This window comes from Orbicella faveolata, unplaced genomic scaffold (genome assembly GCF_042242905.1).
Source record: "Orbicella faveolata isolate gen_17 unplaced genomic scaffold, um_ofav_v1 contig_13, whole genome shotgun sequence".
NCBI classification, from domain to species: Eukaryota; Metazoa; Cnidaria; class Anthozoa; order Scleractinia; family Merulinidae; genus Orbicella; species Orbicella faveolata.
Genome location: NW_028301540.1, coordinates 11,668,980 through 11,683,044, shown reverse-complemented (window position 1 = coordinate 11,683,044; position 14,065 = coordinate 11,668,980). Strand labels below are relative to the sequence as shown.

Sequence of the window (14,065 nt, the reverse complement as noted above, 5' to 3'; positions counted from 1 at the left end):
CGGAACAAACTGGGGATCATTTGTGGGCCTGTAAGAATCTGATATTGGGATATAAAGCCCAAGTAAACGCTCTTGGAACGCCTAGTTACTAAACTAACAGTAAGCCTCATCACGGTTTTCGACGCCAGGCAGGCAAAGCGGTCAGTTTCCCATACATTTGTCTATAATTTTTTTTCCCGCGAACCGTGTCTACCCAGCCAAATTTACAGACAAATGTAAGGAAATTAGAAAAATTCACTGAGCGTCTTCTAGTCAAGCATCATCCTTCAAACGTGGAGAATATGATCTTCTACCTAGTATTTAAAAGTTGCGATTGACAAATGGTGTAAAATTCAATATTTGAAAAAGTTATTTACCATCGATCGGATTCCCATACAAACACTGTAATTTCTGACCGCTTTGTCTACCCATCAAGATGGGGTCGAAAACCGTAATAAGGCCTATTGTCAAAACTGTGGACTAGTATTTGTACAACTGTTTCACTTACAAAAACAAATACAGGAAATCTCTTTTTCTTATTCCATGCTATTCGAACGTGTCGTTTCAAGAACATTCGTAGGAAGGCAAATCTAAGACTAACTTAACAAACATTACTTTTCAGTACTTGTATCTAAGTACTTGCATCCCATTCAAACAACACTGAAAACAATTACACTTCATTGGAAGACATGATGAACAGTACATCGGATACGCACGGACTCGCAATTAGTCAAGCTAATCTTGGCGGCTCAGTCTAAACGAGAAAAATTATTAAAATTTTAAAATAATTCATATAATAATAGGAAGCGAAAGAAGGAGAAATTGCAATATTATAAACGAGTAAAGTTTTTTTTTACAATGAATTTTCCAAAACTAAAATTCAAAATTTCCAACAAGATTTTCAATATTACTTGTTATATGTATTTGTTTTGGATTTCACGTTTAAGACGATTTAAAATTTAGTGTACTATAGTTCTTTCCAAATCTTTTTGCAATTTCCCAAAGGTGATATTTGCCTCGATATGCGACAAATTTCTGACCGAAGCAGAGAAGCTGCCTCCTCACCAAGCGTCTTTGAATCTGGGAGCACGGTGCTTGATGGTTAGCAGGCCCATAACTTCGTGCGCACCGCGCTCAAAACAACGAGGGACGCCTGGGGACGAGATAGAACATTTCGTTGCTTTCTCAATCAAGTTTCAAGGCGTATAATTAATTAATTCCATGTTTCTTTGATTGTTTGCAGAGTTTCACTCGTTTAAATGTTTCCTTGAACATGGGAATTTTAAAACTGTAAATGATAGGATTTACCAGAGAATTGGCCAAACGAAACAAGGTAGAAATGTGATACACAAGTAATGAAACACAATCGGAACACAGATACCGAGTGGAGTGAACCACTAAACTTGGAACCCAAAAGAGAAGAGATGCAGTTATCATAATAAACAGAGTCCTTGAGAGTTTCGCATTCTGCTGCGGTTCACTTTGTCTGTTATGAGCGCCATCTATAGCAGGAACTCTGCAGTTAAGTCTTGTTCGGATTGCCACATAAGACACACAGATCGTGACCAAACATAAAACCTTGGCACTACCGATTACAACTTTCCAGTATGCGAAATCCAATATGTCGATAGCAGTCAGCAAAGTCAATGCCCCGGCAAATATTGCAGCTATCCAGGCTAAAGTGGCACTGTAAATGTAGCCTTTTGTGCTTGCTACTCGATGGTGGAGCGGCCAAATCAAAGCATATGCACGTTCTAGAGAGATAAGTGTGAGGAATAATACTGACGCAAAACCAAAAGTTATTTGAAAAGCGATCGAAATATTTGCATTGCGAGCACTGTTGAAGTTTTCGTCTACTAAATGCCCGGGAATACTAAAAGCTCCTATCGATATTGGTTCTGTGAATCCAACAAACAGATCGGCAACAGCTAAGTTTATAACAAGAAGGAAAGTTCGCTTGAAGCTGTTGCGATTCTTCCAGAACACGAATACGGTGAAAATATTGCCAACAATGATGATGAAGGACTCGAGTATGGCAGCAAATAAAACCAAAATAATAGCAGTATTGTTCATGATTGTTCCTTTGAACTGGCCTGGTACTCAACTTAAAGTTTTTCCACAGTTCTTTTATGATCGAGTTCAGTTTAGCCGGTCTTCAAAGTGGCAAGCCATTGCTATCCTATCGGAAGAATCAGTTGTGGCGTGTCTCTTAGCCTGCTACATGTACATTACACAGTGCTAGGGCTTGAACTGTCTATAATTCAACAGGATGAATAAAAACTTCCCATCAGAAAACCAATCTTAGACCACCAATGATATTGCGAGTTGCAATTTTTAATTAACATCTGACAAAACATTTTGTCTACAGCAAGGTCACTTTGCGATTTCTTTTCCTAAACCAAGCTGTTATGATTGTCTTGTAAAAGTAAATATGGACATGGCGTACTTTTAATACTTAACGAATAGGAAATGCTCTATTCATGACACGATGTATTTACTCCAACATAGTAATCTAAATCGAGGTTGGGTGCTGACAAATTTAGCCTATAGAAGTGTTTCTCGCTCGAAGGCATTCGTGGCACAACTGAAACCGTTAATTTAAGGCTGCTCTATAAACCGGATATCCTTTATTCTGGGTTTAAACTTGCTAGTGTTTATATTTTAGATTAAAGCTCGTTTTCGCCTCCGTTTTTGCTCTCTGCCGCTATCACTCAGATTTAATCAGCAAAGATGACAGAAATATTTGCAATCTTTTCCGTTAAAATAGCGACTTTTAATAGGGCTTTTAAATTGTCCAAACAAAAGTGTTTTTCAGTTTTTACGTCAGTTAAATCATGATTTCTTGATCTACTTTGTAAAGATCTTTGAAAACTGCGAGAATGGCGCGAGAAGAGTTTTAAACGCGAAGAAAGGAGGGGTTGTATGTGCTGGCCGTTTTCTTTTGAGGGGCTGGGGGTGTAAATAAACATGTCCGTGAGATAGATTTTAGTGAGAAAAGAGTTCCAATTTAATTAAATAGTTATATTTATCCTTAAGTGGTAAACTGACGTCATAAACGACCGGGAAAACACTTACCTCTTTCTTTAAGCCCCCTTAGATTACTATAGCTTGGAAAAAGTATCTCGATTCACTTTTTTAACATTACTATCCAATACAATGCCTACTATACAATATTACAAATGCATTACTTGCAATAATTTTACAATACAGCACTAACTAAAATTCAGCCATTTACATTATACTTACAGTACATTGCTAAAAAATGCATAACTTACAATTCATTTATTAAGTTTACCAGCATTATTTATAATTACTTGATGTATATTAAATAACAATAAATTAGTTACTTTCTTCGAACGTCCAGTTAAATTATAAGTAAATTAAGAGACAATATTGGCAGAAAAGAGGTAGACAGGGTATTGAAGTTGGCTGGTTAAGTCAGGAAAAAAGGGTTATGCCATAACTTCAAGAGGAGATTTTGTGACTCAGAGAAAAGGACATTGCGCTATTTGCCATTGTTATTCAAGTAGCTTTTCTTTGAAATTCCTATATGTTACTTTGGGCTTCTTCTGTAAACATTTGCAAGGGTAAATATATTGTTTTAAAACAATAATGAAAAGGTTTTGTCTGTGTCTTGGCTGATCGGTTCATTGATTTAGATAGCCGGGGGATGTCGTTGAAGGTTATTTGTTTATTTGAGTGAGTAATATTGATGTTATTTTCGTGATTGAACCAAGTGATATGGCTATACTTGATATGGCTTTCGAGTAAAAGGCTGTTGTTGCGGTGCAGTCTAAAAAAGTATGTTCTATGGAGTCCGGCTGGAGGCAAAAAACGCACGCTTCATCTTCAACTAGTCGGAATTTGAAGAGCTCCTTTTTCGTCACTGTTATTTTGTCCAGTAACAAACGAGCATTGTCTCTATTTGTTATTCTTTGATGAAAGAAAGGGTGATGTCATATTTCATAGCTTTTCCTCGACATGCAATATATTTTTGACCGTCGCGTAGCAGCTGCCTCGTCACCAGACGTCTTTGCATATAGGAACGCGGTGCTTGATGGTTAGCAACTGGCCAATGACTCCATGCACACCTCACTCAATTCAACGAGGGACGCCTGGGGACGAGGCAAAGCATCTTCAATCAAATTTCAAGGCGTACAACTTATTTCATATTTCTTTGTCTGCCTGCGGAGTTTCACTCGTTTAAATGTTTCCCTGAACATGGGAATTCTAAAACTGTAAATGGTAGGATTTACGAGAGAATTAGCCAAACGAAAGAGGTTAAAGATTTGAAAAACAAGTAATGGAACACACTTGGAACAGACAACATTAGTGAAGTAAACAACTAAACTTGGAATCCAAAAGAGAAGAGATGCAGTTATCATAATAAACAGAATCCTAGAGAGTTTCGCGTTCTGTTGAGCTTCATTTTGTCTGTTATGAGCGCAATCTATGGGAGGTACTCTGCATTTAAGTCTTGTTCGGATTACCAGATAAGACGCACAGATCGTGACCAAACATAAAACCTTAGCACAACCGACTGAAATTATCCAATAGGTGTAATCCAATATGTCGTACAGAGCTAGCAAAGTCAATGTCCCAGCAAGTATTGCAGCTAACCACGCGAAAAAAGCACCATAAATGTAGAATTTTGTACTTGCTACTCGATGGCGGAGCGGCCAAATCAAAGCACATGCTCGTTCCAGAGAGATGAGTGCGAGAAAAAATACTGACGCATAAGAAAAAGATATTTCAAAGGCGGTCCAAATATTTGTATTGTGAGCACTGTTGAAGTTTGTTTCCTGAAAATGCCCAGGGATGTTAAAAGCTCCTAACGATATTATTTCTGTGAATCCAACAAACAGGTCAGCAACAGCTAAGTTGATAAGAAGAAAGAAAGTTCGCTTGGGTCTGTTGCGATTCTTCCAAAAGACGAATATGGTGAAAATGTTGCCAACAATGATGATGAAGGACTCGAGTATGGCAGCAAATAGAACTGCAATAACAGCAGCATTGTACATAATAAATCCTTTGGACTGGCCTCGTGATTGAGTGCAGTTTGACCGGCTTTAAAAGTGGCAAGTTATTGCCATCTCAGTGGAAACATAAGTTTTGCCGCCCCTCAGCCCACTATATAAGAGATGTATTCAGCGTTAGAGCTGGCTTGTAATTGTACTGTTTATAATACAACAGGACGAAATATTAATTACCCATCAGAAGAAAAGCAATTTATAATTTCCAATAGAATTGCGAGTTGTTATTTTTAATTTACACCTGACAAAATATTTTGCCCACAGAAAGATCAATAAGTTCTCTTTTCCTATACTCAGCTGTTTTGTTTGTCATAGACAGGTAAATATAAGGTGTACTGTTAGCATTGATCACTGGCAAATACGTGATACTTTATTCACGGTATACATTATCTCTACGTGGTCATCTAAATTATAGTGGGGGAGGGTGGGGGGTTCATTGTTAATTATAAATTGAACGAGTTCTTTCAGTCGAAGTCTTTCTCTATTGAAGACATTCGTGGCACAACTAAAATTATTAAACTATAGGGTGGCTCCTTAAAGAAATCGTTGATACTGAGTTTGGAGCGCCCTAGTGTTATAATTTCAAAGCTTTGGTTTCCCCTTGGTTTTAGCTACAAGCTGCTGTAAAATTCGATTACCAAGAATTCAATGGTGTTTTACAATCATCATTTTCTTAAAAAATAAAAGCTTTCAACTACGCAAAGAAATAATTTTCTCAGTGATTGCGTGAATTCAATTATGATATTAAAATCTTCACAAAAATTTATACAGTACAACAATTCCGGTGAAATGAGCAGTTTGAACACGTAAAAGTAGGGTTTGTAGTACGCCGGCAGTTTTTTTCTTTTGCTTGAAATTTGTTTCTTTTCCCTCTGCCTAAAAGTAGTTCCGTCAAATAGATTTTCACTGTAATCGATGTTTCTAATAAAATCTCATCAGTTTAATAGAGTTAAAACGTTTTGCGTTATGATTACAGAAGACTGCGTTGCTATGAACTACAAAACTGCACTGCAGTATCTAAATGGCATTAGAAATTCGAGAGGCTCTAGGCCACAAATAGGTGTACTGGCAAACTTTAAATACTTGGCCTCTTTCTGTTTTACAGAACATTAATTTCTGACACCTTTTCTTGCTATGACTTTTCCGTTTCTTTCCCTAAGCAATTCTACTAATATATCAACCAATATAATTAACTGTACATGATTGTTTTGACCTCTTACACAGCTTTGTTCTTTTAAATATTTCCTTAAACATGGGGATTCTAAAACTGTAAATGATAGGGTTTAAAAGAGAATTAGCCATACGAAAGTTGTTAAAAATGTAAGTCCAAAGTAACGGAACACACGTAGAACAGAGATAATGAGCGTAGTAAACTATACGATACCTGGAATCCAAAAGACAAGAGCTGCAGTTATCACAATAAATAGAGTCCTAGAAAAATTCGCTTTCCGTTGCGACTAATTTCGCTTGTTATAGATGGTGTCTATGACAACCACTCTGCAGTCAAGTCTTGTTCGGATTGCCAGATAAGACACGCAGATTGCGACCAAACGTGAAACCAAGGCACCGCCGAATGCAACTATCCATTATGAGAAATCCATATATATCGTATCAAGCTAGCAAAGTGAATGCCCCGGCAAATATTGCTGCTGCCCAGGCAAACGTAGCAGCACAAATGAAGCTTTTAGCACTTGCTACTCGATGGCGGAGAGGCCAAATCAAAGCATATGCACGTTCTAGAGAGATGAGTGTAAGGTATAAAACTGACGCAAATCCAAGTTACTTGATAAGCTGTTGAAATCTCTCCATAAGGAATGTTGTTGATGACTGGTTTTTCAAGATACCGAGGAAAATGGAAAGTTCCTAACGCTATTGGTTCTATGAATCCAACAAGCAGACCAGCAACAGCGGGTCAGTTTCAATGATCAGTTTACTTTCCAACGTGTTTTTTTCTTTATTTGGCAATTTCCCGAGACAGGGTGATATTTGCCTTGATATGCGATACATTTCTGACCCCTGCAAAGAGGCTCACTCGTCACCAGGCACCTCTGCAGCCGGGAACGCGGTGCTTAATGGTTAACAACAGGCCCATAACTCCATGCGCACCGCGCTAAAACCAACTCTGGTTTAAAGTACGCAGGAAGCGGTAGAGCACGAAAGACGTGTAGGGGGAAACCCCAGACGTAGTCGAGTGTTTCTTCCTACCTTTTGACAATCTAGGTAGAATTGCCTGGGGCGAGTTGCTGTCTTAGATTTCAGAGCGGAAAAACGTAATAACCATGTGCCAGTTTTGGGCGCGCACGAGGCGCCAAGTTTGAAAAAATAGCGTGAATTTCGTCGATCGTGCAAAACAAGTTACCAAGACTTTCCCAATTTTCCAGGTAAGAAGCGACATTTCCACGTCACGCGCTAATGGATAGCTGGTGTGTTGTTTTCGTGGGAAATAATTTTTTTTCGGACAAAATTAAAGGAGCTAGAGAAAGTTTAAGAACCATTTATTTCCCCACGGTATACAATAAATTTGGGTGCTGAGACACATTTTTTCCAGAAACCCTCTTTATGTGTTTCATCCATATAAGTGCACCACTGAATATATAAGCAACAGAGCCTCTCAACAGATAGAGAAAGCCTTGTTTTCTTAACAATAAGGTGCCGAAAAAATTCATGCTTGCTCAGGTATAAATAAATCAAAAGAACGAAATCCTCGCGTACCTTTACAGTACAATCCACCGTTCTTTTCAAATTAAGTAAGATCAATCATTTAAACACGATGAGAATAATAATAATAATGAAAAATACCTGTTTGAGGGGTCGTGTGTAACTAACTAGTACCTAAGTAAGCTACAAGTGGAAAAATATATCAAATGCATGATCAGACTGACAAAAGTCAGATCCAATACAATATAGAATATACCTTTACAATTTAGAATAAGTTAACTTTCAAAATCGGAGATCTTCTTCGCTACCGACAATGCGGATAAGCTGGTAAATCTGATTTCCAACAGGTGACTTTCGATATATTAAAATTCAGCTTGATGGTGAGGCCCAGAGGACAAACAAAATAACCGAATAAACATGGCCATTCAATTTCCTTTGTTTTTGTCCACTAAGCGTCACTGCCAAGCTGAATTTTAAGGGCCCATTAACCGATTCATGCGCTCGCTCGCGCGCGTTGTTAAGGATGTGAAATTTCACTTCCGGTTACTTACGTCAGCCTGAGCGCGGAAAACTCAAAAACTTGCGAATTCGCTTGCATTTTAGATGTTTTTCTTCGTGTTTCACAAAATGCAAAGTAAAAAAAGTACAAGCAAAGACAAAAATAAGAGAAAGACAGAAAAACAAGAGCAACAGAAAGAGAAAAACTAACTCCGTGTGGCTTTGTCTGATCTTACCGAAGTGCGCTGGTAGTGTAAATTGCGCACGCGCTGATAGGGTAACTTCCAATATATATCGGGTGCACTTCCGGTTTCTTTAAATGCTAAAGGAAACGCGGTTTTTCATTAAATCCAGCCTTTTTCGACGAATTTCGATTAAAGCCAATGTTAGAAACATAGCTATGCATTCCTTTTTCGAAATCATGCTTTTTTCAGAAAATTACGAATTTTTCAATATTTTGAAATGCTCTCAAAATCTGACCTTTTAGAAATGAAACAAAATCGATACATAGCGTAATGAGGATTTAAATTAAAATATTAAATCAATGAAAAAAATCTCGATAAAGTAATTTGCCTAGGAGCCTTTGCATTTTTTTTGGTATTAGTCACATGACCATGGGCGTGGCCTGATGACGTCATCACTAGTGTTACTGATCATAAAAAGTTAAAACACATGAAATAACTCTGAACTAACTAAAAATGATGAGGTTATATGAGAATAAATTTTCCTTAGCATCGGCTCGAAAAGATCGGTTAATGGGCCCTTAATATATCGAAAACGGTCTATTGCAGCTCGTTTTATTACCTGAGCCCCCAAGAAGAGAAAGGGAAGAGCAGAAAGCTGTGCAGTACGATTTTCGCTCTGAAGTCTTCGATCAACTTTCAGGGCGTATAATTTATTTTATATTTCTTTGACTGCTTGCAGAGTTTCATTCGTTTAAATGTTTGCCTGAACATGGGAATTTTAAAGTTGTAAATAATAGGATTTACCAGAGAGTTAGCCAAGTGGAAGAGATTCATAATATGAAGAACAAGTGGCGGAACACATTTTAAACAAAGATAATAAGTACAGTTAACTACAACACCTGGAATCCAAAAGACAAGAGATGTAGCTATCATAAGAAACAGAGTCCTAGAGAGTTTCGGGTTCTGTTGCTGTTCATTTTGTCTGTTTTGAGTGCCATCTATGGCAGGAACTCTGCAATTAAGTCTTGTTCGGATCACCAGATAAGAGACGCAGATTGTGACCACACACAAAACCATGACACAACCGATGGCAAGTATCCAGTGTGCGTAATCCAATATGTCGTATACAGCTAGCAAAGTCAATGCCCCGGCAAATATTGCAGTAACCCAAGTGAACGTGGCACTGTAAGTGTAGCCTTTTGTACTTGCTACTCGATGACGGAGCGGCCAAAGCAAAGCATATGCACGTTCCAGAGAAATGAGTACGAGGAAAAATGCTGACGCAAAAGAAAAAGTTACTTGAAAAGCGCCCGAAATATTTTTATCGTGAGCACCGTTCAAGTTTCTTTCGTCAAAATGCCCAGGGACGTTAAAAGCTCCTAACGATATTATTTCTGTGAATCCAACAAACAGGTCAGCGACAGCTAAGTTGATAAGAAGAAAGGAAGTGCGCTTGAGTCTGTTGCGATTCTTCCAAAATACGAATATGGTGAAAATGTTGCCAACAATGATGATTATGGCCTCGAGTATGGCAGCAAGTTGAACCACAATAATAGCTGTATTGTACATGATAGATTCCTTGAACTGGCCTGTGACTTAACCGAACGTTTTTCCAGAGTTGAGTTCAGTTTGGTCGGTTTTCAACGTGGCAAGCCATTGCCACCCTAATGGTATCATCATTTGTGACTTGTCGCTCAGCCCATTGTACTACAGATGTATTCTGTGTTAGGGGTGGTACTGTTACAGCACAACAGGTTGAAATAAAACTCTCCATCAGAAGAAAAACATCCCACAACTTCCAATAGAATTGCGAGATGTAATTTTTAATTTACACCTGACAAAAATTTTGCCTCAGCAACTTCAATAAGAGATTTCTCTAATTTCTTACACGCAGCTGTCGTGATTGTCTTGTAAAATTAAATGTGCACATTTCTTTAAAGTCAATCTGACATGATTAACTTTTAATCAATAACAAACTAAATTGGAAATGCTCTATTCATGACATGTGTTTTCTGTAATGTACTTATCTAAATAAATGTTGGGGGGTTCTTTGTTAATTACAAATTGAGCCCGAGTACTGGCAGTAGAAGTGTTCTTCGCTGTCCAACTAAAATTATTAATCTAAGTTGGCGTCCTAGGGAAATCACTGATAAAGAGTTTTGAGCACGTTAGGTGTCGCCTTGGTTTTTGCTCCATGCTGCAAAAATTGTAAAATTTAATTGAAACTAATGAAATAGAGTTTTCCAATCATCTTTTATTTAAATAATAGCTTTTCAATAAATGAATTTGTCAGTGTTTACTTAAATTAAATTATGGTTTCTAGAATTAATTTCCTTTGTTGAAATCTTCGAAAATCACATTACAACAATTCCCGCGAAATAATGAAAAATTTCAAACACGAGTAAAGTAGCGGCTGCAATGTACTGGTAGTGTTCTTTTATTTTCCTCTTTTGTTTCAAATTTATTTTTTCCCTCTGTGTAAAGGTGGGTCCTTCAAATATATTTTGCCCAGAATTAAGCTGGAGAAAGATATTGTCAAACCATAAGTTCACCTTTGAGCAGATCATGGCAAAATAAGCTATTTATTTGTCCGTCTAGTCATACCTCGAATCATATTATAAAGGATGATGGTAGCATTGGGTAAAACGTCAAGGATAGGCTAGGATTAGCACAGCCATTGTAGAATAATATTATTCAGTAGGTGGTATATTGCAATCTACGAACTGAAGGACTCTATAGAAAATAATACATGGGGGCGCGTAGATGTGGAATCTCTCTTCGTATTTAGTTTTGAATTCGATTACGAAGATATTTCAAATGGTCAAGAAAGTATTTGACCAAATTTGCAGTCACCTCGAAGTTTGTCAAAATGTGCCGCTCCGCTTCGTATTTTCAATTGCATTCTCGATGTTTAAAAATGTGGTCAAATACGGTATTTCGTGTTTGATTTATTACGGCAATCAGTCCACAGCCCTTCCCAAACTTCAAATATTTGCCTTTTCCTGTTTCACAGAACAATTGTGACAACTTTGCTTTTCATCCACATTCCCGTTTCTTTCCCTAAGCAGTTTACTAAAATATCAACCCATATAATTAACTGTGGGTTGTTTTGACCTCTTGCAGAGCTTTGCTCTTTTAATTATTTCCTTAAGATGGGAATTCTAAAACTGTAAATGATGGGATTTGCGAGAGAAAGACTAAAAGTAATGGTACACATTTGAAAACTATTAATTGAAGGTGGCTCCTTTGGGAAATCACAGATTCTGAGTTTCGAGCAAGCTACTGTTATATTTTGAGAGCTATATTTTTTTGCCTTAGTTTTAGCTCCAAGCCGGCTGTAAAATTTAATTACCAATGATGAATTATGTTTTCCAATCATCTCTGTTAAAATAATACATTTTAAACAGCTCAAAGCAATAATTTTCTCAGTATTTATGTGAATTAAATTATCAGGATTTCTAGAATTTCCTTCGGTGAAATCATCAAAACAGTTCAACAATTCCGGCGAGATAAGAATTTTAAGCACGAGAAACGTGACGGCTGTAGTGTTTTGGCATTGGTTTGTTTTATTAATTGTTTCAAATTTTCTTTTTTCCCTCTGTCAGCAGATCGGTCAAATGGATTTTCCATAGAAACCAGCTGAAGGAAGATATTACTGAACTGTAATTTCACCTTTGAGCAGATTATAGCAGAACAAGCTATTTCAGACTTGTCATACCAATCTTGAGCTCGAATCATATCAGAATGCATGAAGATAGCATTCGCTAAAAAGTCAAGAATAGACCAGGATTATATTAATTAGCACAGCCAATGTATAGAATGGAATTGTTCAGTAGGAGGTATATTGTAATCCACAAAAAGGAACTGATAAAGCAGGGCTATTGTCAGGTGACTAACATTTCTAAAGCCGAATACAGCTGAAGTCAGACAAGAGAGTGTTTTTCCGCAATTTGAGTATTAACGTTTTGTCCATAAATAGCTCAGATTTATCTTGGAAGTTTTGTTGGACAAATGGGTGGCTGCCGATGAAGAAATAAAATAGTGAGACAAAGAAAAAGTATAGGAAAGAGAACTCGTTGATCAACTTCAAGTTCAAGTTGACAAACAGCTAAGGTTTCGACCGGTCCACCCGACGCAGTTCAGCGATTTCTTTAGAAACTAATACCTTTGGGCAAAGATGCAAGAATTGTTACTGTAGTCGCAAACAGTCGTTGCCGGCCACTCGGCCTGCGTTCTACAAAAATCTCCTGAAAGAATTCATCATTTCCAACTACTGACTGGTATATTGATGAACCTGAAATTTTATTCTTAAACTCATACACGATTCTTCAAGCTTAAAGAAAGGAAATCTGGACTATGACGGTGTTTGGATATCTGATCCTGTCTAGAATATATTTTTACGATTTTATTTCCTCGTTTTCTCCTTAGATTAAGAAGATATTTCAAACGCGCAAAACAGTGTTTAACCACATTTCCAAAAATCTCGAAGTTTGTCAAAAATACTCTGCTACGCATTGGATTTTCAACTCTCTTCTCGGCCGCTTCGCGGCCTAACATATTCTACCCTGAAATTCATGAGGTCGACTTGTGGCAAGTCTAGGTCATTCGTTTGTTTTGTGGCAAGTCTAGGTCTTTTTGTTTATTTGCTTTTTTTGGTTTGATAAGGCACCATGCCATCGAGTCTTCCTTGTCAAACAAATGTTCAGAATGGCGATTTAGAAACCGACGGGCTCTCACCCACAAGAACACTTGTGGTAGCTTTGCTTGCTATCCACCTTCCGGTTTCTTTCCCCAAGCAGTTCTACTGAAATATCAACCAATATAATTAACTGTATATTTTTTTGACTTCTTCACTTCTTTCTTCTTTTAATTATTCCCTTAAACATGGGAATTCTAAAACTGTAAATGATAGGATTTAAATGAGAATTAGCCAGACTAAAAAGGTTAAAAATTTGAATTACAAGTAATGGAACACACTTGTAAAAGAGATAGTGAGTACAGTAGACTACAATACTCGGAATAAAAAAAAAAACAAGAGAGATGCAGGTAACACAATAAACAGAGTCCTAGAGAGTTTCGCGTTCTGTTGTGGTTCATCTAGTCTGGTACTGGCGCCATCCCTGGTGGGAGCTCTTGAGTGAAGTCTTGTTCGGATTACCAGATAAGACACACAGATCGTGAACCAGACTTAACGGCAGAGCTCCTGCCATCTGTGGCTCTTAGAACAGACAAATTGAACCGCAACTAACTAGGACTCTGTTTATTGCGATAACTGCACGTCTCTTTTTTTTTTTTTTGGATTCCAGGTATCGTAGTCTACTGTACTCATTATCTCTGTATCAAATGTGTTCCATTACTTGTATTTCACATTTTTACTATCTTTCGTTTGGCTAATTCTTTCGTAAATCATGTCATTTACAGATTTAGAATTCCGTGTTCAGGGAAACATTTAAACGAGTGAAACTCTGCAAGCAGTCAAAGAAATCAAGTTTTAAAAAAACTTGATTGAAGACAGCAACGGAACTGCTGTCTCGTCTCCAGGTGTCCCTCGTTCGTCTGAACGCGGTGCGCACGGAGTTATGGGTCACTTGCTAAACATCGAGCAACATGCAAAAACGCCTGGTGACAAGCCGCGGTCAGAAAGTTATCGCATATCAAGGCAATTACCATCCTGTCTTCGGAACATGACACAAAGAGGTTTGGAGAGAACTA

At 37.6% G+C, this 14,065-nt stretch overlaps 3 protein-coding genes across 3 annotated transcripts; all 3 read right to left on the bottom strand.

Annotated features, from left to right (window-relative positions):
- Positions 1-922: 922 nt before the first annotated feature.
- Positions 923-2,186, bottom strand: LOC149115009 (adenosine receptor A3-like). The gene has a single exon (XM_089285821.1). It carries the CDS (start codon positions 2,050-2,052, stop codon positions 1,189-1,191), a length of 864 nt encoding a protein of 287 aa, XP_089141947.1. The 5' UTR covers positions 2,053-2,186; the 3' UTR covers positions 923-1,188.
- Positions 2,187-2,962: 776 nt separating this feature from the next.
- LOC149115008 (trace amine-associated receptor 5-like) lies at positions 2,963-5,135 on the bottom strand. Its single transcript, XM_089285816.1, has one exon. It carries the CDS (start codon positions 4,998-5,000, stop codon positions 4,128-4,130), a length of 873 nt encoding a protein of 290 aa, XP_089141942.1. The 5' UTR covers positions 5,001-5,135; the 3' UTR covers positions 2,963-4,127.
- A 3,914-nt stretch (positions 5,136-9,049) lies between these two features.
- LOC149115007 (lysophosphatidic acid receptor 3-like) lies at positions 9,050-9,943 on the bottom strand. The gene has a single exon (XM_089285819.1). The coding sequence runs from the start codon at positions 9,920-9,922 to the stop codon at positions 9,050-9,052; it is 873 nt and encodes a 290-aa protein (XP_089141945.1). The 5' UTR covers positions 9,923-9,943.
- Between the last annotated feature and the right edge of the window lie 4,122 nt (positions 9,944-14,065).

Bases quoted from the DNA above. Each gene is read 5' to 3' on its own strand.
- LOC149115009 (XM_089285821.1), bottom strand. From the start codon at position 2,052: ATGAACAATACTGCTATTATTTTGGTTTTATTTGCTGCCATACTCGAG.
- LOC149115008 (XM_089285816.1), bottom strand. From the start codon at position 5,000: ATGTACAATGCTGCTGTTATTGCAGTTCTATTTGCTGCCATACTCGAG.
- LOC149115007 (XM_089285819.1), bottom strand. From the start codon at position 9,922: ATGTACAATACAGCTATTATTGTGGTTCAACTTGCTGCCATACTCGAG.